Below are 21,345 nucleotides of genomic sequence, written 5' to 3' on the forward strand. Positions count from 1 at the left end.
TATTTGGTGGCTGTACTCATAGTCATCACATTGCACATTTGCTTTGCCGACATCACAATATATTTTCCTCTCTCCATCAATATATTTCTTATATTGATTGTTTATAGCTATCATAATAATGTTCATGGTGGTATGCATTTATATGCAGTATGCAATTAATATGTGATATTTATGTGTAAGATATCATGGATTCATTCAATATTGTAAATGTATGAATAAATATTTATCATAATATCAAATATGTCTGGCATGATTTGGTGTGTTTTAAATATAATCTGTCAGATGCATATGAGCATATAGTGCATTTTGTATGGATAGTGAATGTAACCTCATTTCATATGGATCAAACCTATGTGAAACAAGTAACATTCACTGATAATGATCTGCAGGACGAGGATCGTCAGAAGCGCTTACGAGAACGGGCAAGGAAGTTGATTGCTGAAGCCAGAGCTGGTATTGGAAGTCCTGAACCATCATTTGACCGCCAGAGTAGTACAGATTCTAAATCAGGGGAGCCAGACAGCTCCACAAAAGTACTGAAACCATCCACAACTGAGCCAGGTAGGTTAAGCTGGCTGTAGGGGACCTTGATGTTGTTAAGCCTTTATATACTTTGTATGTGTATGCCTGTGTAGCTCAGGCAGGGTTCCTGTAAAATCCTGATTGTCCATTCCCTGATAGTCGGATCTGTCGATACTGAAATAGTCTACAGCCTTTGTGGTGATCTAATTGGGCGACTTAATGAATTGTGGTCAGGCTAGGTGACTTGGTTGATGGAATGTCGTCATTCCTGATTACCCTTGAAGGTTCAGGTTTTAAATTGTCTTCAGTATCCTGTGCTTGTCATAAGAGGCGATTATCAGGATCGGGTTGGTTGAAACATGTGATTGTGTCCCAACTGCAAAGATTGATGCTCATGCTGTTGATCACTGGATTGTTCCCGACTTGATTATTTACAGACCACCTCTATTTAGCTGCAATTTCGCTAAATGCGATGTTAAACAACAGCAACAAAAAATAAATAAACCTGATTCAAGCCATTCCAACAAATACTAATGGCAGTATGCATGTGTATTGAATGGATGGAATTTATGGATAGTTAATCAGAACGAGACAGGATAATTTGTTTGGCAACAGTACTTCCTGGATGATCAGGGTTTCTCGGTATACTGCTCAAAAGAAGTTAGAGAAAACACATGTTCATACTACTTTAGCTAATCATCACAACCATGGCAGTCTGTATTTTCATTAACAGATAAGTCTTTGTTTAACAGTTTGTTTGTGTGGTATATGTGTATGTACATGGAAATGCTGATGTTGTAAGGCTGGTGTTGTTGGTGTTGATGTTGTTATCTTTATATATAGTGCAGCATGAAGCTCTGATCTCCACTCATAATGCACAGTCATCAACAAAAAGCAATATTTACCAAGAAATCATGTGATTTCTTTATTTGTATTGTTTATGATATCAGTCACTAGCACTGAGCATTACAAGCTTCTTCTTCCCTCTCTGTAGCTCACCTGGTCACAGGTCTAATTGTTCATGTCAGATATAACGACCCTGATCATCAGATCCTGGCTTGAATAACTGACATAACTATGTATGATTACCCATGCTAAGTGAAAGGACACCCATGCTCCTATTTTTAAATAATTGGCATCTTATGTTTTATGACAAAAGATAAAGAGGAAAAGATTTACTTTGTGTTCATAAAACACACATACAATTTAATGATATTTTCTGTTTCATCACTGTCTTTACTCTTAAGTTCTATTTATTTTTAATGCATTCTGTTTATCACTGTATTAGTTATTAATGTATTGCACTAATTGTTTTGCTTCTTTGTTGTATGACATATGGCTGAACTTTGATTTTGTGTGCATGGCAGTTTCCATCAAGGCGTACCGCCTTGCTCCCAGAGTGCACTACATTGGTACGTAGCAATGTTCTCTGCCGTAGGTGACTGTTACCATCAGACTCAGGCAGAACTGCTTTCAAGTTCTTGTATTTGTTTGTAGCAGTTTCAGGGATGATACTTCATGCCTTGAAATGTTGTTACAAACAAAACCAGAAATAGCTACATAATAAAGTCCCAAAGTCACCAGTTTACTGAATTCTGATGATTTGTATGTCAGGAAGATTTTGTTATGTTAGTGCCTTAGCTAAAATAGATGCTTATGTGAGGATGAAGACTAATTTATATTCTGCTGTTTTTATTTGGACATTTTGCAGTATCTGTTCTGGAAAGTTTGCCAGAGTCTGATGCATGAACAGGGATGGTCACCCTTGTGTTCTTCCCATAACCATTCTTGATCAGTGTTTTAAATAAAGCATGAATGTCCAGGACTCCTTGGGGTGTTTCAGATAAGTACCTGCTCAGAGCAGTAGACCACATAGCAGGCCATTTGTTTGCACAGGTTCTGATGTCCAATAAATTTATGTGTCTATGTATATTTCACAATAGGCTGCAGTTTCTTACAAGAGGTCTTGAAGAGTTTAGTCTGGGCCTGCATCTTCTAAATTCTGTGGTTCCTGATGGCAGTCTGGCACTTTCTTTTTAAAATTTGGATCCTTGTCATAACCTCAGTATTGCAGATTGAGAGGGTCCTTATTTTCAAATTGTATAGAACACCTCAAAGACCCAATGACGTCACATAATTTCAAACACTGATGAAGCATGAATGATTAACAACTGAAATGTGGTGCATTTTTATTTCTGAATGCTTTCTCTGTGATTGAGGACTGCTTTCTCTAAGATGTTGGGCAGTGATGTCCTTTGATAAGTTCTTAATGCATACTGACTCTATCTGCCTCATCTCTACCCTCACCTACTATGCATGCTGCTCTCACTGTGTGCCTTACTATCACTGAGTCATAGTTACATGTGTCAGATGCATCTGTGGTATGACAGCTTGAACAGTTCTATACTACTCCCAAGCCACCCGTGAAGATCCATGTTAAAACTTGTCTTCAGTAACCCATGGTTGTTGTAAGAGGCTATTAACAGGATCAGGTGGTCAGGCTGTGATTTTGTTGACACTTGTCATTATATCCCAGTTGCATAGGTTGATGCTCATGTTATTGATCACTGGATTGTCAGGCCCAGTCTTGATTATATGCAGACTGGCCTCATATAACTGGAATAATATTGAGTACAGCGTTAACCACCACCCACCTACCCCAAAAAGCCCAACGAACATTCTGAAGTCTCAAGTCAGAAACATGTTAATGCTATATACCCCAAAAAGCCCAACGAACATTCTGAAGTCTCAAGTCAGAAACATGTTAATGCTATATATACAGTGTACATGTTACACTATTAGAAATGTCTTAAACCAGTCTGAGTCTGCTGTCACAAAGACTAATAGAGCTATGAGGATCGTATAGTAATGTAGTTGCTGTGGATGTAGAAGTAAGTTGCCTTGACCAGGCAGTCCTGGGCCCCATTAGTGTTAGTCATACCGTTTGTGTCTGAAATATAAAGAGTAATGAAAATGTTTGTTGGAAGTAGCGTGTAGATAACCTTCAGGTCTTGAGGGGGGTTGAGTAAGGTTTCATGGTGTTTTTAGCAATATTTCAGCTACATCGGGAAAGAGACACCACGAATGGGCTCCACACATTGTATGGATCCATGTGGGGAATTGAACATGTGTGTTCATGACTAGTGACCAGTTCAGGTTTTCGTCTCAGATGTCGTTTACATCATTAGGAGTGAAACAGTCTTTGAGACTATGACTCGTATACATGTGCGAATTCCCTGGAGCCACACTGGTGATATTATCCATGGCAGTTTCTATGACGTGCCCACAACAGCAGGAGCCATTTATATCAGTTCATTATTCTGACATGAGACATGTCTTGGTGTTAGTCATGAGTTTAATCATACCTGTGTTTACAGTCACATTCTGTTGTAAGGTGCCTATTGATTGCAGTTTCAAGTACCAAGAACTGAGCAGTGATGGATATCTTTGCACAATTTTGTATGAAAATATGAATAAGTTATCCATTATTTCAAAGTTCAGTTGGATCTGTTATGATGCTGCTGGTTGAAAGAGGCAGCTGATCAGAGGTGGCTTGGTTGATGGTCTGTCATATGGTTCTCACAATATTCACAATATTCACTCAGTTGTCAGTTATTTATAAACCGCTGTCATATAATACCTAGACTATGGCCAAGTGCAGAATTAAACAGTTCATGTGTATGTTCTAAGAAGCGCACTCCAAACCCTTATGACAAAGTGTGACTCTGATAATGCCCCGTGCAGAACGCCGCCAATCTTCAGGGGATGAGGAAAACAAATCCACTGACGTCAAGCTAAAGAAGATCACTCTGGCCAAGCCCAACCTGTCTGTTGGTCTGTCCACTAATGGTTCTGCTGATTCTGAAGAGAGAAGACGGACACCTGAAGTGGAACAGGTAACTCTTGAACTGTTAGGGTATGGTTTAGAGGTCATGACATGAACTGATCTCATCAACCATTACATGGCCGTTATTCTTGAAATGTTTGTATACCTATGTATTATTAACTTTGATTGTAGCCAATGTGTTAAAAATGGCTTTGAGAAGTTCATAGGTTTAAGAGTGTTTCGAGAAAAGCTAGTCAGATATAATATGTTATTGGGATCTATTCATAAGAAACTTTCAGCTCAAATACCTGCAGAACCCCAGATCATATGTGTACTTAAGGAATGAAATTTGCTATCATGGTAGAGCACTGTTCATAAAAATGCAATGGCTTTTTTAGCCTGGCACATCTGTGTCTTTCTTTTGAGACTAAAGGCAAGCATGACTTCTACTTGAAGCATTCTGTAGTGAATAATGCATACTGTGCAACACACTACAATAGAAACCTCATTCAACACATATATATGATAATTAGAAATTACCTAGAGTAGTACAGAAGTAGAACAACTTCATAAGACCATATCCTCATCAGTTTACAAACACAGAAGATTGGATCTACATGGTTTGAGACATAACTTCTTTGAGTGGCCATGAAGTGAAGTATACCATGGGAATAAACATGGTGTGTCATACACATAAAATCTGTAACTGTGTCTAGTCGTGAGAGTCATCACTAGTTGCTGTTACCAGCAGTTTTAGTATGGTTATCTGTTTATACTTGCAGAGAAGTAACCCTTTTGATCGTGAGAATGAAGTGGTGGAACGGGTATCTACTGGAGACCAAGGTAAGTACTTTACATTAGATGTAGTTTTGTTCTGGAAATATGTGTATGAAGGTGGATGGAGGTATCCTCTTGAATGTCATTTTAGAAGTTGGAAAGTACAAAATTGATAACTTTATTGATGACAACTTCTTTTACTGTCTGAGAGCAACATTTTTATACAGATTCTTGTACTGTTGTGAAGCAGAAATTATCAAGATTTTTGTCAGATTCTTTAATTTGAAATCCAGCAAAATGACTGAACCTTATGTACAGATCATAGTGATAGTTATGAACATTTTCTGTAAGAAAAATCACCAGTAGGATGACACATTACATTTGAGGTTGTAGTTGGTGGCGGTTTAAACCTCTGTCCTTCTGTCTATATGTAAACCTTTTGTGTGTGTACTGACCAGTGTGTTTGATGGCAGGAGTCGGGTACGATGCTAACCTGGGTAGTGATGGAGAGGAGGGTGACTCCGATGGATCGGAACTCAACCTGCATCTTACTCCAGACGAGGTGAGTCTCCACTGGTAGAAAAGGCTTAGTGGATCAATAAGTGGAGATATCGGATAAATTTAACAATTTGCCCATTCAGAATTTTTATCAGTGGTATTGCTTTACATAAGTGTTTATGATGAAATATGTTTTCATTTACAAGACACAAAGTTAAGTTTATATTCATGAATTCTTCTGAATTACATTCTAAATGCTGTTTGTTAATCCTCTCTAATCTTCTATGTCTCACAAATGATTTAAAATATGTTGATTTCTTTTGGGCGTTTAAAGGGTTTTTTTATTTACCTCCGATATTTATTGATAATCTGTCGGTATATTATTGATGTCAGCAATCTGTATTGATAGTTAACCCTAGAATACAGTTCATGGTCCCTACCATTCTTTAATTTAAGCATATCCTGGAGCTTGTCTGTCGTACTATTTTAACACTCTAAATGTTAGAATCTCGTCTAATATTTTCAATTTTAGCAACATACAGTAACACAAATGCTGTATTTTTTTAAGTTTAGTCAGTCCAGTAAGCTCACATTAAATAATGTTGTGATGTTCTCAAATATTGGACATTTGTTGTAAGTGTATTTCTTTCATGTCATTTGTACAAGAAATAATCCAAATTACCATTATATGTGAACATATTCTGGCTCTTCAATTGGAAGATGTTACTCATTGACGCTTAGTATTCCATGGTTATCTCCCTTGACCTAATGTACACCCAGTATACAGTGTGTTTGTTTTAGGTAGGTCTGTGTTAGAGCAGTACAAACATGTGGACAAGTAAACAGTATTTATGTCACAGCACTATGTGTGAGATACTGTTCATATCATAATATTTAACCACAAAATAAACAATCTTTGCAGTTACTTCTGTTTATATATAAGAAATTTGAATAATAAACTTTGCTCACTAAGTTGATCACTTGTCAGTTCACGTCTGCAGATAATGAACAAAACTGTCAGCCTTTAGTCTTTGTGATCTTTGCTCAGTGACGTGGTTGCTCATAGATCCTGGTTACATAAATGAAACATAACAAAATTAACAATGTCCATATTATGAATTATATAAATAAGAGATGAATACAATACAATGATTCATTCTCAGTGGTTTAGTTGACTGGAAGTCATCATGTCCTGATGATATTGTCTGTTGCTCATGATATCGGCCACATTTGTCTCGCTGAGATTTGATTATTCACAGGCTGATACTACTTGTAAACTTGGACAATGACTAACATTCAAAACATTTCAAAAATATATTGAAAGTAAGGTGTATTCTCTGTACATGCAAGTATAGACAGCAGGTATTGATGCCAGCGTGGTGTTGTGAATGTTGCAGGACCTGCGCAGTGCCAACCAGTATGTGAAGGCGGAGATGGAGGCACTGGAGGGAGAACAGCGCCAGATAGACAAGCAGGCAGCACAGCTAGAGAAGTCACTCCGCAGAGTCATGGAGAAAGGTAAGTCCATCCAGAAGCCATTCCAGACAAGCCAGGAACAGACAAGACATTGAGTGTGGGGCTGTGGATGAATGAGTGTGGAAGCAAGGAGTTGTACAGTTCATTGGCAACATGTTGCTGCATGTTCTACAAGATGCCTTGAATTGGTAGTGTGAATGTTGAGACTAAATGCACTGTGTGATTGTAGGTACATTATTTATGATAGTGGGTACATCATTTATGAAAATGGGTGCATTATTTGTCATTTATGATAGTGGATGCATCATTTGCGAGAGCAGGTACATTATTTTTGATAGTTGGTACAATATTTATGATAGTGAGTTCATTATTTATGATAGTGGATACAATATTTATGATAGTGGGTGCAATATTTATGATAGTGATTACAACAGATTTTGCATACAACAAGAAAAACAGATTTAGTGTTATCTCACTTCTACCGATTTCTATTCACAAAATAGCGGTAATTTTCGTTTATCGTATGTGATTCAATGTTGTTCGAGGAAATGATAAAAGAGCACTCAGTCATTCAGAAAACAATATTCATGAGGGAGGGAAGATAATATCTATTATAGTGGGTACCATATGTATGATAATGGGTGCATTATTTGGTACAAGGTACAGTATTTCTCTGTTTGTTATACAAAGCTGAGTACATTTGTATTGTGTTGTATTCCAGGAAAGAACAAATCCCTGGAAGAAAGGTTAATGCAGGACTGGTTTCTCCTCGTCAACAAGAAGAACGCCCTAATCCGTCGGCAGATGCAGCTCAATATACTGTGAGTGTTTCAGCCCATGTCTTTCATTAATTCCAGGGTAAACTGTGTATGTAGAACAGAGGACAAACTTACTCCAGACACATACTGGCTGACTGCCCCATAGCAGATATCCAGAATTGCTCCATACATCATATTTTCCTTTAAAAAATCACTATTTTATTGTTGAGGAGCCTTCTTGCATACATGCATGTTACCAACTGGATCTTTAGTTGGCATGAATATGACTTGAATGTTTTCTAGCACACCTGAGATATTTCATAGTATGGGTTATGGCAGGAAAGTCCTCAACTCTCAGTTGTTGTGATAGGTATCTGTTTAGATAATGCACACTACTTTTGTTTCCTTGGATAATGCTGTGAAAGAATGGGAGAGAAAATTGTTTTGTTTCCGGATAACAGTAAAATTTGAGAATTTGCACTAACAGTGCTCACAATGCAGTTGCACAAATACAGTAAACTAGTCTTCATACACAGTAATTCTTTGTTCAGTGAGAAAAGGTTTTCCTTCCTGATAGCAGTAAATATTGAGAACAAATGTACACATATAGTTATACTGACAGTGTATTAGCATAGATGCAGTAACCTGTGTCTTGTGCGCAGCTTGTAGTCAGCTGTTTTAAGTATGCAGGTAGGTTTCTTTACAAGTAAGCAAGCCTGGATTAGTTTCTGTTGAATAGGGATAACACAATACCCCAAAGAAGACTGCTTATTTTGCATGCATCTGATCTCTGTCCTAAGACTCAGGGTGTAGAGAATAACAAGTCTGGAGAATTACAGATGATCAGTCCTGGGTGAACAAATAATGTTGATCTCCAGCCATTGTTTGCCAGGTGAATTGCACATTTCATTCACAATGAACAGATAATCTGTAATTCAGTGTTTACAATATGTTATTCTTTTTATTGCTCATTGACATTTTAGAACATGAAAAACATGTGAAATGTCAACCCACCTAATAAACATCACTAAAGGCAAGCTAATGTTCAAATATCATTTTATTATCTTCAGTGATTGGTAACATCAGGTCATATTTTACTGAACAGTGAAATGCTGCGATACATTATAGCATCAGTTGACCTATCAGCATAGAGAACCAATAAAATGAATACATGCATGTAATCAAACGTTACCACATTTCGTCATTCATTCTTTTTGGTAATACTTTCTCTGTGATTATTTCTTCTGTCGAAGAGTCCAAATATATACCTCTCCAAACATATAGACCACAGTACCAGTGAGTGGACAGTAATTAGTGGTCCCGCCTGTACTTCACTGGTCCAAAATACTCTTCTTAGATTTATTTAACTTTCAGTGGATTCAGTACTAAAATATTCATTTGAACTTTCAACATCTTTTAAATTTTCTGTTTACTTTTTACAGTGCTTGTGCACAGTGACAATAATAACAGACTGTTGATGAGGGAAATGGTGCTTAGTTTCTATTCCCATGCTGACATATATGATTGACCTTTACATTTTAAAAATAGAACTGTAAATCCTACTGTCAAAATCCCGATAGATCAGGAGATATGATTGCATTAGAAGTGTACATTTTGTTTATGTTACCCTCGGTCCAATATCAAACCAGTATCATCAGCGGAAATATATAACCAAGTTGGAGTGACTTGTGGAATGAGTACGAATGTAAAACTTACTCTTGTTCTCCCTTGCACTTTGACTTGCAAGTATGTCTTTATTTAAATACTTGCTAAAATGTACAATGTCACATTCTAATTTAAAGACAGATTTAATGTTTCAGATGATCAAAATTATCCACCAGCTCCACTGCAAACTTATTATTTAGTGGTCCTGATGAAATTTTAAAGGTCAGGGACCATAGGACCAGCAAAATTTCACACACTGTATATGTAGACGTAAATTGTCTTTATGTGACTGTGATGCAGGTTCCCATGTCTGTTTGTTCAGAACATTCATCTGCTTTCTAAAGGCTAGACATATCATCAGTCTTTCTTACTAAACCATTAAAGGTTTTATACCTTGAAGGTTTTCTTGTCATGTCAGTGTCACCACAAATCAGAGTGATTATCACTGTTCTCAATAAAGGACATCTGATCATTGTCACTGCTCATCTTATCAGTATGTCAGAAATACTGCCGATCTGACTTTTAATTAACTTACTCACTTTATACAGCTCTACACAGTCACATCTCAACCTCGACTAATATTGCACCCATTATTAATGTACTGCCTAGATTTTTTAAGCTCTCTTAGAGCTAAGATAATCTTAAGTTAATGTTAATGTATGGTACTAATGACTATCTTAGCACCGTGATGGCATAAAAAAAAAATCCCGACCATGGCTCCTGGCAATGCTTTGTTGGTGTGTGTAGATGAAAGTAAGTTCAGAAATCTAACCATATGATCCTGCAATTTATTTTAAAGCTTACGAAGCACCCATAAAATCTTCCCAACCCCTTCCTCTACAACACCTCAAACCCTAGATATGAACACTTTCAGCAGTTTTTCAAAACACAAAGAGACTTTATTATGTGGGCATGTTTCAAAGGTAACGATTGTGTTACCAGTATCAATTTTGTGTGTGTTGATTTTTTTTAACAAATATAAATTGAAAATCATTATCACATACAGGTATCTTGATGTGGATGACAGGTTGTGGAACTGCATCTGTTACAAAGTCAAGTTGATATGGAAATTAATACAGGGTTATCTCCCATGGACCTGAATGGTTTATCAAAGGTGCCTTTCTATCTAATGCTGTTGTGTATATCCAATGATAAACTGTCAATGTTATGTCACAGTGTTTGTCTCAGGGTCTAACAGCTTCCATGTATTTGCAGTATCAGATAACTTTTAAAAAATGATTTTCATATGGCACACACAAAAACTAAATGGAGCATTGTAAATATGACTATGTTATCTCAACCTATTGACAGCTTTGCATTTTAATAGAAGAATTTAATTGTACTTAATGTGTTTGAATAACAGACACGCAAATGACAGCTGTGCCTTGTAATGTCCTTGTCAATGGGAAGTTGTACAAAAAACGTTATAAAACATGTTTCACTTACTCAATAGATGCCAAATCCTGGGTTTCATTTTTGTTCAGATTAAGGTCTTCAAGATCAGCTTTAATTATTTATTTCTTGGAACTTCTTGTTTTACGGAAATCAAACAAGTTAAGTTATTGTAGTGATTGAAACCTCTTGAAGAATTATTGTTACAAGGCCTATGAAGAACAGTTATGTTGACGAGCTTCTCTGCATAATTCCTGATAGAGCATTTTACAATGTCACCTTCATAATACCAGTTGTTGTGAATGTGTAGTGAGAGAGATGTGTGTTCAGTATATGAATATATAGTGATTGTTTCTTATGTAAGACGAAAACAAGGACTGATAGACTGGGCTGAAATATTTATTCTTTCCAATTCAGTTTAAACTTCTATCACTGTGAGAATTTGTTGACGATTTTCCTCAGTGTTGTTTTGAAGAAAAGTATCTTCACTACGTTGAAGGTATTACGTGTATGTTAGATTGTGTTGAATGTGGATCATTTTGTCACGCTTTAACTTTATGGCCAGTAGTGCCATTGATTTGTACTAATGGAACTAGAGAGGGGACCATACTCAGTAAAATATGGTTTACTCTGCAATCTGGTTGCTCTATTTCCTTAAGCAAACCCTAGGGTATTTTTTGGTTGATCAGTGTGCCAGACCTTAACCCAAGCATTGTGTTTTGAGTTCATCCAAGTGCTCTATCATTCATGGGTGAGAAGATATTAATATGGAAACTTACAAAATGAAACAGTAAATAACTTGCTACATATTTGGTTCCAACTCACTGATCATTCATATCCATTGCATCTCTCCACCAACCACTCCAAATATTTTGAAAACAGACAAGAGTGACCTCCAAACAGAAGTAAACATAAGACAGTTGACACACCCAAACTTTTTCATGTAAAACAAACAAGTTGTTGATCTGTAAAATCTTTATTTGTGTAAAAAACTGCTTTGATACAACCCAGGAGTCCAAGTAGGAAGAGTAACAAAACACATAGTATCATGGAGCATTTGTGAACAATAATCCAGGTAGTGGACAGTGTACAAACAAACAAAAGGGTGGTGATGTTCAGAGTTAAACACGGTCCAACGTTTAATATGGAATTGTGGACCACAGAATAGTATTATGAAGACTAGTTATGACTTAAGGAAAATGATTTTAGCTAGTCTAAGGGTAGATTACTCAGAAATCTGTCTGTTTTCTTGAATACAAATAGATCGAGCATAAAAACACTTACACAGTAATCAGGAAGATCCACTAACACCAGAGTCTTCTTCATATGTTTTAAACAGAACTGAAAATTCTGGCCTTAGGTAGCTGACTTAAAAATTAATATAACTAATTTAAACATGACCCTTCCTTTATTAAAGCAAAATTTAAACATACCATGGAAAACCTTACAATGCTATTTTAAAGTGAATTTTATGACATACTTTTCAAATATTTGCAGATGTAAGTTTGATTTTACATAAACTGCATTAGTAAGATATTTATACACTCGAGCTGTCAGTGATCTAAAATGGGTCCGTCATGAGATGAGGGTCGTGAGCTTCTGCTGGTTAGGGCATTGGCACCACTGACAGTCATTACTCTGACTAAACATGCTTTTGTGTTCACCAAATGTCTCATTATTAACATGTTACTGTTACAAATTTCCAATTCCGCAGAAAGAGCGAGAAATTGTTGAATAATTGTCATAAGCCAACGTAAGATTACCATGGCTGGTGGGTTGGATTTTTGTGAGCAGCTGATAAAACCATGTGCAAATATTGATACAATTATGTTATTGGGATTCTGTTTCATTCCCGCCATGTTTTTCCCCCGTCTACTTCAATGTTTCATTTTGTAAGCTGGGATGCACATAAGATCCAAAATCCCAACAAAATTGGGCCCTCTTTGAACATGCCCATCGAATCAATAGAGATTTTCTTCTTTGTAGAGAATCTCTTAATTTGACGTATTTTGAGACGAAGTGAAGATGGGTTTGTCGTTGCAGAGGGAGACGACGAGCACCATACCTTGTGGGGACAAGACATATCGCAACTAATCACAGCGTTTCTCTATTACTTCGTTCAGAACAGAAATCTATATATAATAGCACTTGATTAGAAATGTTTCTCTTCCACGATGTAACAAATAGCCACCACTATTTGATCGAGATTACGCACATAATTCATTTTCACCACTTCCTGAAACTGTGACCGGAGGCCATGTTGACCGTCGCCCTGGACATTGTAGCGTAATTGAAGAGAAAAAACCCTGAGATTTGCTTGTGTGAGGATGAGCCCTACTAATCAAGCATATTACAGGCCATGGGAATCTTTCTTCAGGCAGATTTATTTCAAACTTGCACTTTTTCCCCATACTGAGACTTAATCATCTGTGTGACAGGATTTGTGAATGGCAAAATTTGAGAGCTATAGAAATGTATCTTGTGAAAATATTTCTTTTTGAAATGACATTTGGAAATCTCTATAGATGTTTTCATATCACAAAATTATATGATTAATGGTGGCAGCAAAGCATATTTGTCTGAAATCCATACCGTCTAAAACGATGATGAAGTTGGTCCAACTATGTACATAAATTATGATCATATGCGCTGATTGACGTGCCTATGAGGAGCGGTGTAATCTGTATGATGCTTTGACATTTTCTTTGACACAATTTGAAACAAGAAGTGCCAAGCATCAAAGAACGGATGGTAAAATGATAAAAATGTCTCAGCAGAAATTTTGTGATAATTTCTAAATTTGAAACATTGAATACATTGTCAGTGTCAGCTTATTTCACAATTTAATATTCTGCATTTTTCTGTGCCATTTTGGAAACATTTTATTTTTGATTATGTATCCATGGTTAATACATCAGCATTTTGTGGAAATGGTGCTTTACTTTATATAGTTATTACTAGTTTGAGCACTAGAGAACAGAGAACTTAGATAGAGAATTTGCTGGATTTCATGTTCTTTTTATTCTTTGATACAATGTTTCAGGGTTTATTCTGGCCCCATCATCAGGTACAACTCATCACGTTTTATTTATCATATTTGATTATAGTATTATTTTATTTGATAATTGTATTTGATTTTGTGTCTGGTGAAGAACAGTCATCTTTTTGTGACTCTTGAGCACAGTTTTATCTGAGAAGGGGCCAGAACAACCACTGGAACTTATCAAAGATAAAAAAGAAGATGAAATCCGAAAATCCTCTATGTACATAGGTTGTGCACATCCACTGAAATGTGTGTCAGGCTAGGTGGGGTAGGGGTATCCTTCTGCTGTCTCAAAGTGTTCGAAGGAACTGGCATAATTTCATGACTCTTGACCACTTATGATAAAGTTGATGATGTTATCAGATTATCAATAAATAACGCCCTCTTTGTGTTAATATTATATTTACATGATGAACAAATTTCTACAATGCAGTGATTTTAAGATTCACATTCACTATTTCACAAATGTTGCAAACTGTTATATTTATTGATAATTAATCTGCCCAATAGTCCAGACAACAAATTCCAATGATGATGGTGTATTTTGTTCATATAGTTAATGTTCCTATCAAAACATTTCTAAGAACATAAGAACAAAGCAATGACACACAAGTCCATAGGTATCAGGTTAGCATTTACAGCTTCGGTGGAAATGCATTGGCCACGCTGACTTATTCCAGATATTTTTGTACCTCTGATGAGTAGATGCAAGCAATGTCATCCTAATGTTACCACCCTAAGTACCACTGTCACTGTTCAGAAACAGAATCCCAGAATTACATGAAGTGCATGGTGAATGGCCAAAACCTTCCCAGTAAGGACATAATTTAACTATTGTCCTTCAGGCAGGAATTTAATAGCAGACATGATATCTTCCTTGTTTAAGTGTGAACAGTTCGTACCGCTCATTGTAATTTTTTATTTGTATGTTGTCCATTTCATTTTTGGATGTTATGTACAAAAATGCTACACTTACAACGGTTTCAAAGGTACAGCTAATTTTAGTTTAATGTAATATAGTTTGTTATTGTCATTTTGACTGAAAGTAACCATAAGTGTCTGGGACTACCAACCACAGCGTTCCCATTCTCAAAGCATACATAGCACCACAACATTCTTAAGCCTGTGGTAAACTAAAGAGTCATGACGGGTCATAATGTTATGAACACTTTATTGATCAGGACCGAGATCAATATATTCTGACGTTCATTGTAAGTATGTTCATTGCAAACATAATTCATTTTGAAATTTTAGTCTAAAAGCTGTTATAGTACCAATCCAAATTTACGAATATTGATACTAAATTAATAATTCTCTGCCACAGAAATTTAAAAATTTATTCAGGTTTCAATGGCTCAGATGAACCATGAGAAAACATTAATAGACAATTTTTAACTTGAATGAGTCAGCCCAGTTAATATTTAGCATAAACCTGCACGCCAACATAGGCTTTCTGTCAGCGCTCATACTACATAATCAATCTTACATTAATCACTTTATCGGTATATCATTATACTATTGCTACATAATTCTTAGTACAATACTTTACAGAATGATTATAATTTACTGGACAATGGAATTAATGACTGGATTTCTCTCAGACCTTTTCTTACAAAATTGTGACTCCATGGAATCTCTAATAATTATTTTTCATTGTCTTGTAAGACAGAGAATTGGTATACATACTGTAGTGGAAGGTTTGATAATTTAATGTAAACAGTGATGATTTAACATCGGGAGAGAGAGAGAGATCGAGCGAGAGAGAGAGAGAGAGAAAGAGAGCAATGTAACAATGATAAGTGTTTCTGTAGCCATGTGTCTAAAACAAGCAGTATGCGTGATTGATGATGAAGGCAATGTCAAAGTTTCATCATCATTGGAGTTTGTGTAATACCTGTGATGATAGTAAGTCCATCAGTGAATAAAGGGGCATGTATGGTGCATTTGTAGCAAGCTACTATAGATTAGTTTCTGGTTGGAGACTTTTATTTGTTATGAGAAGGTTTATGTGAGCCCCAGTCATCAGTCCTATGTACATCTTGTCAGCTGTACGAAGGTGCACATAAAACACCAGTCAGCTATGTTGATGTATAAACTGTATGCACCCCACTGGAATTGATATAGCATTCTGTCAGCTGTAAGAAGCTATATTTATATAGCCATCAGCAGTGAATTGATATCTGCTGTATCTGTCCATTTAGCTATTAGAGTGAGTGAGTATTGTTTTATGCTGCTTTTAGCAATATTCCAGCAGTATCTTCCAGCAGGGGACACCGAGCTTCACAGATTCTACCCTTGTGGGGAATAAAACATGGGTCTTCAGTGTCATAAGCAGACACTTTCAGCTGTTAAAAGTACCATCTGTTCATTCAGCTGTGAGAAGCTGTATCTCTCCATTCAGCTGTGAGAAGCTGTATCTCTCCATTCAGCTGTAAGAAGCTGTATCTGATCATTCAGTTGAAAGAAGCTGTATCTGTCCATTCAGCTGTTAGAAACAGTATCTGTCCACTCAACTTTTTGAAGCTGTATCTGATCATTCAGCTGTTAGAAGCTGTATCTGATCATCCAGCTGAAAGAAGCTGTATCTGTTGATTCATCTGTTAGAAACAGTATCTGTCGATTCAGCGTTTAGAAACAGTATCTGACCATTCAGCTTTTAGAAGCTGTATCTGATCATTCAGCTTTTAGAAGCTGTATCTGTAGATTTAGCTGTTAGAAACTATATCTGTCTATTGAGGTTTTAGAAGCTGTATCTGATCATTCAGCTATGAACAGCTATAATTATTCAGGTGTAGGAGGCTGCATCTATCCGTTCAGCTGTGAGAAGCTGTGTCTATCCTTGCAGCTGTTGAAAGCTGTATATAGCTGTGAGATGCTCTCTTTCCTTATTTCCGTGAGAAGTTTTATCTATTCAGCTGTGAGTGAATGTATATGCAGTCAGCTGTGTAGATCCAGCTAACAGAGTTCCCCAATGATGTTGTTTGATGTGTCACTGTTGCCATAGCTCAACAAAAAGGCGTGTCATCTTACCAACTGTAAACACATGCTTCAAAGGAGGAACTATCTTTCTAATTATGAGCAATCCCACATCCCCCATTTCCCACAAATACAATTGTTCATTTTGTTGACACTATTTTTGATTTGCCAATTGCAGAAATTTGATCGTGACGACAGTGTCATTAGCCTGGGCAAAGTAATTACTTAAGCCGTGTGTCCCTGCGTTTCTGGCCTCGCAAACTCCACTAATCCCTCTCCAACTCCCCACAACAGATAGTAACCAAGATTTCAGATACACACCAACATTCAAATGAATTTTCGTATTCACACAAGGCGAAAATGATCAATTTTGTGGCTTCCCTAACACCCAGATTGTTGGTAGACATTGATTATATCGATTGCTTCAACCCCAAACAATCGGCACCGGCCAACATATGCATAACGTATTGTGAGGGGAACAGGCCAATAATGCCCACCCAAACTGGGCCGAGATTGGGTTAGGTCCACACCCTGTCTGTTCCCACACATCACCATCGACATTGTTTGACAATTATTTTTTCTTTTCACTCTCACTATCTGTGCAACCTCAAGATAATTAAAAACCGCAGATTCATTTCTGGGCTAAAAGTGAGCAGCGTTTTTGTCTTGTCACCTCGCCATGTGCTGTGGGGATCATTACTTTCAGTGTCTGTTTGGGAAAAGTATAGCCCCCACCCCCACCCCAGTTGGTCTTTGGTCACAATATTGCCAGCATTGTCCCATAAATGCAGAAATTTGTTAAAAGAGTCACCAGTTGGGGATTGATGTTCATATTTCCAAATGTGTGGACATATATTGCTCTCTTGTAACAGCTATGACTAAACAAATACCTATATGCCCTTTCAAAAATGTATTTTGGTTCCAGTTTTCAAGAACCTACAGAAATACAGAAAATACACTTAAATATGAAAATGATTTATTTTTTTAAAATGTGGTAATTCATTATATCAATATATATATATATATATAACTAATGAAACAGAAACATCATAGGGAAATAGATACTCTAACAACTCTATCCTTTTCTGAAAAAAATATAAAATCAACCAAGCTAATAATGAAATTGAAAGATTTATTTAGGTACTTTAAGATTTAGGGTTATCTTGTATAGTATTGAAATGTTATTTTCTGCCTTTTGTCTAAAAAGATGTGAAATAAGTCTTTAATTTCTTAAGTTAAGCTTTTTTGTTGCAGCAGGAAACAATTTTAAATATTATTGAATTCATATTTTGTTTAGCACAGCCAAAAGGTTAAGCATTTGTTACTGATTTGACCTTCCTTTTGAGCACATGTGTCCAAATGACATGGTTGAAATGCTGACCTTTCTAATTGGGTTCTTGTACGTGTATGACCAAATAAATCCCTCGGACTTACATAAGTCCCTTCTGTGCCTGGGGCTGGACTTATAAACAACAATAAAAACACGTGGAGTAAAGGTGTAATCTGCAGTGTGCAGATCGGTGGACGGAGGAACTCCGTGCATAGGGACGTAAGCAGTGAATACTGACGCTTAGGAGAGGATTTGGTAGTTAGCTACCGCCGTCCCTAACAATCCACACTTACACTCACTCCCCTGATCTGTACATGCGTTAAGGAAATTTGACAAAGAAAATATTAATACTCTTAAGAGCTTGTTTATGGTGAATTCATTGAGTAATTTGCTGGAAGGTTTTTGGCGTCAAGGGCTGGGGCATGCAGGACCGAGAGAGCAGCGAGCGCCCCGTTGCCTGCCAGAAGCATTGCTAAATCCCTCACTTCTGGCGCTCCCACTAAGCTCCGATTTTCTCTGATGTATTGCGTTTTGTCTTCGACACATCTGACATGAAACAGTCTTTGAAATTTTCCTACCTCTCATGCCAAGCGGAAAACTGGATCTGGCATAAGAACATAAGCCCTATCAATTTTTTGGCACTTTGTACTGACATGTTCTTACAAATTAATTTTCACTTTGTAAGGCTCAATGCTTTAAGACAAAGACGGCGTACATACGTTTTAGATTATTTCTCTTTCATACTCCAGATTAAATATTACACCTTTTAAGAATGCATAATTATTTTGGTCACATGCCAAAAAATTAATTTTACTACAAAGTGAAGATGTAATATATTAATAATAAATTGGATTTATAAAAGTAATATTTCTTTACTACTTCTTGAGGTGAATTTAGGTCAATATTAAGGGTAGGTTTCAGAATACAAGTACAGATGTATAAATAAATGCAAATCAGCACAAAGAATGCAACTGAACTAACCAGTGCATGTGCATTAATTACATCAATCGTCTTTGGTTTTAAATATTTCTTTTGTGTGTTTTTGTGAAAGTTATTATTTAAATTCACTAAAAATATTGCTCATAACAAATGTTAAAATTTGGGAGCAATATAATGCTAAATAGTATTGAGAGGAAGGTTTGAGTTTATGAAAGTTGCGGGTTAAATTTGGCATATAATACAACACGATTTGATGTGAAGTTACAAAAGCATTTCATTGGTGATTATTGTTGTAGAATGTAGATTTACATCCTGTCCACTGCCAAATGAATAATGTAGTCATTTGAGTTATTTTCTGTGAATATCACATGTTCATTTAGGAAGTGACAGTGAGTAAAACATGTATGTAATTGTCGCCTTGACATTGTTGCTAACATATCAAGATAAAAATATAATTCAACTGTGATGTTTCTGAAAACATTAGAGCCTGCTAGCCATGAAAATAATCAAGGCATGGCAACTATATTTAGAGTTGAAGTAGTTTTGTATATGAACCAAGAATACAGTCTTAATTCTGTCTTTATTTTCCTACTTTTCTAATGTGCTTTTATAAGAACCTATTCTGCTTTTAATTAGAGAATTTTGTTCTGTTACAATTGAAATCTGCTTGAGTTTGTCCATTTCATTATAATGATTCATTTGCCACTTATGCCTTCTTGCCTCAGCTTCAATATGATAATGAAATTATTAAATAGAATTCTCTCACTTACTCACCTTCTGAATGGTAAATACGAACAATACTTCTATTTGTTCCTTCCCCACTTCCCTAATCAGTCTGTTTACTGATAGTATTTTTCTTAATACATTTTGAACATATTTTTTCTATGTAGAGAAAGCCAAATTGATTTTTTCAGGATTACATTGGCCATAAGTATCTCTGAGAATAACTGAGACATGTTTAGTGAGAGTATGTTGTTGCTTCATGTGGGTATGTTGTGTAGCTCAGTGCAACCATTTTTATTTTAAAAAAAAGTACATGCAGTGTATTTATTGAGTTAAATTTGCTGAGTATGTATGTCATTTACTTGTTTTAATATTTTTTAGAAAATATGCAGTAATGAATTGATTGATATTATTTTTGAAAAAAAAAGGAGCTGGACAGAATTTTTTTAGACAAACTACATCAAAGGATACAAACATTTTTGTATCCTTGTGATCTTCCCTGTTCACTTTTCAATTGTTCCTGTGGTACTGAGTTTAGAAATAGGTAATAATCAGAAAAAGTTTTATTAATATTTTTTTTAAAAAAAGGAGCATATTTATTAAACATTTTTAAAAAATAATTGAAGTGAGTTATTGAAATAGCCTAAATGTTATTAATAACCCAAAATCAAAAACAAAATGGAATGCCATTTCTGTGTGAGAAGATACAGGTGTCCAGTACTATACCTGGAAGTGAAAGCACATGTGATATACCATCCACACACATTGTATAATCCTGTCCTTGAATGAAACACACTTTAAAATACAAACACATAAAACTGGCCGCCACACATGTACGATGTCTCATGTAACACATAAACTCCGTAATCCAAGCACAGAAAACACATTCCCCTTACAAGGAGTACAATATTCCAACATTTGAAAATGATGCCTCTTCCATGCAGGTTCTTCGCCGAAACATTTTTTTTTTCTGAAATTGCCAAAAGAATGTATTGTTAAGTTAGGGCGACTTCTGTATGTGAGTAGTGACAGAGCTTGAATGCCAGTTTCCACATGAGAACTGTTTTATAGCCTACTGCAGTGTTATCCTCTTTACACGGCTTTGGGGACTTGGCAATGAAACTGTGGAATGATCTGTGCTCTAGCTTGAGATAAAGACATATTTAGGCATTTTGTTGACTTTTCCAGCAAAGCAAGCATAAGTAGACCATGTCAGCCTTACATTGGGCTTTGTAGGCAATGGGCTTTTCTTTTATACTGGATGTGGAGCTCCCCGGCAGTTTTAGAATTAATTCTGCATTAATTTGAAAGTATCTTACTTTGATAGGTGTAAGACCATTATAGTAATGCCATAAAATCAGATTTGTTGAGTTTTAGCCTAGCCTTACTGCAACTGTGAGGACCAGTCAGGCCGTAGGAT

At 36.2% G+C, this 21,345-nt stretch overlaps 1 protein-coding gene across 4 annotated transcripts in view; it reads left to right on the forward strand.

Moving 5' to 3' along the window:
- Window positions 1-21,345, forward strand: part of LOC137295371 (EH domain-binding protein 1-like) — an 86,059-nt gene that overhangs the window by 46,765 nt on the left and 17,949 nt on the right. For 2 of the 4 annotated variants that reach the window (XM_067826694.1, XM_067826697.1), the window contains exons 15-21: window positions 390-561; window positions 1,890-1,934; window positions 4,267-4,418; window positions 5,131-5,191; window positions 5,599-5,687; window positions 7,021-7,141; window positions 7,821-7,920. In XM_067826694.1, the coding sequence (XP_067682795.1) occupies window positions 390-561; window positions 1,890-1,934; window positions 4,267-4,418; window positions 5,131-5,191; window positions 5,599-5,687; window positions 7,021-7,141; window positions 7,821-7,920 (740 nt within the window). The remainder of the gene's footprint in view (window positions 1-389; window positions 562-1,889; window positions 1,935-4,266; window positions 4,419-5,130; window positions 5,192-5,598; window positions 5,688-7,020; window positions 7,142-7,820; window positions 7,921-21,345) is intronic. The other 2 variants (XM_067826695.1, XM_067826696.1) reach the window with 2 other exon arrangements.

This window comes from Haliotis asinina, chromosome 8, assembly GCF_037392515.1.
Source record: "Haliotis asinina isolate JCU_RB_2024 chromosome 8, JCU_Hal_asi_v2, whole genome shotgun sequence".
NCBI classification, from domain to species: domain Eukaryota; kingdom Metazoa; phylum Mollusca; class Gastropoda; order Lepetellida; family Haliotidae; genus Haliotis; species Haliotis asinina.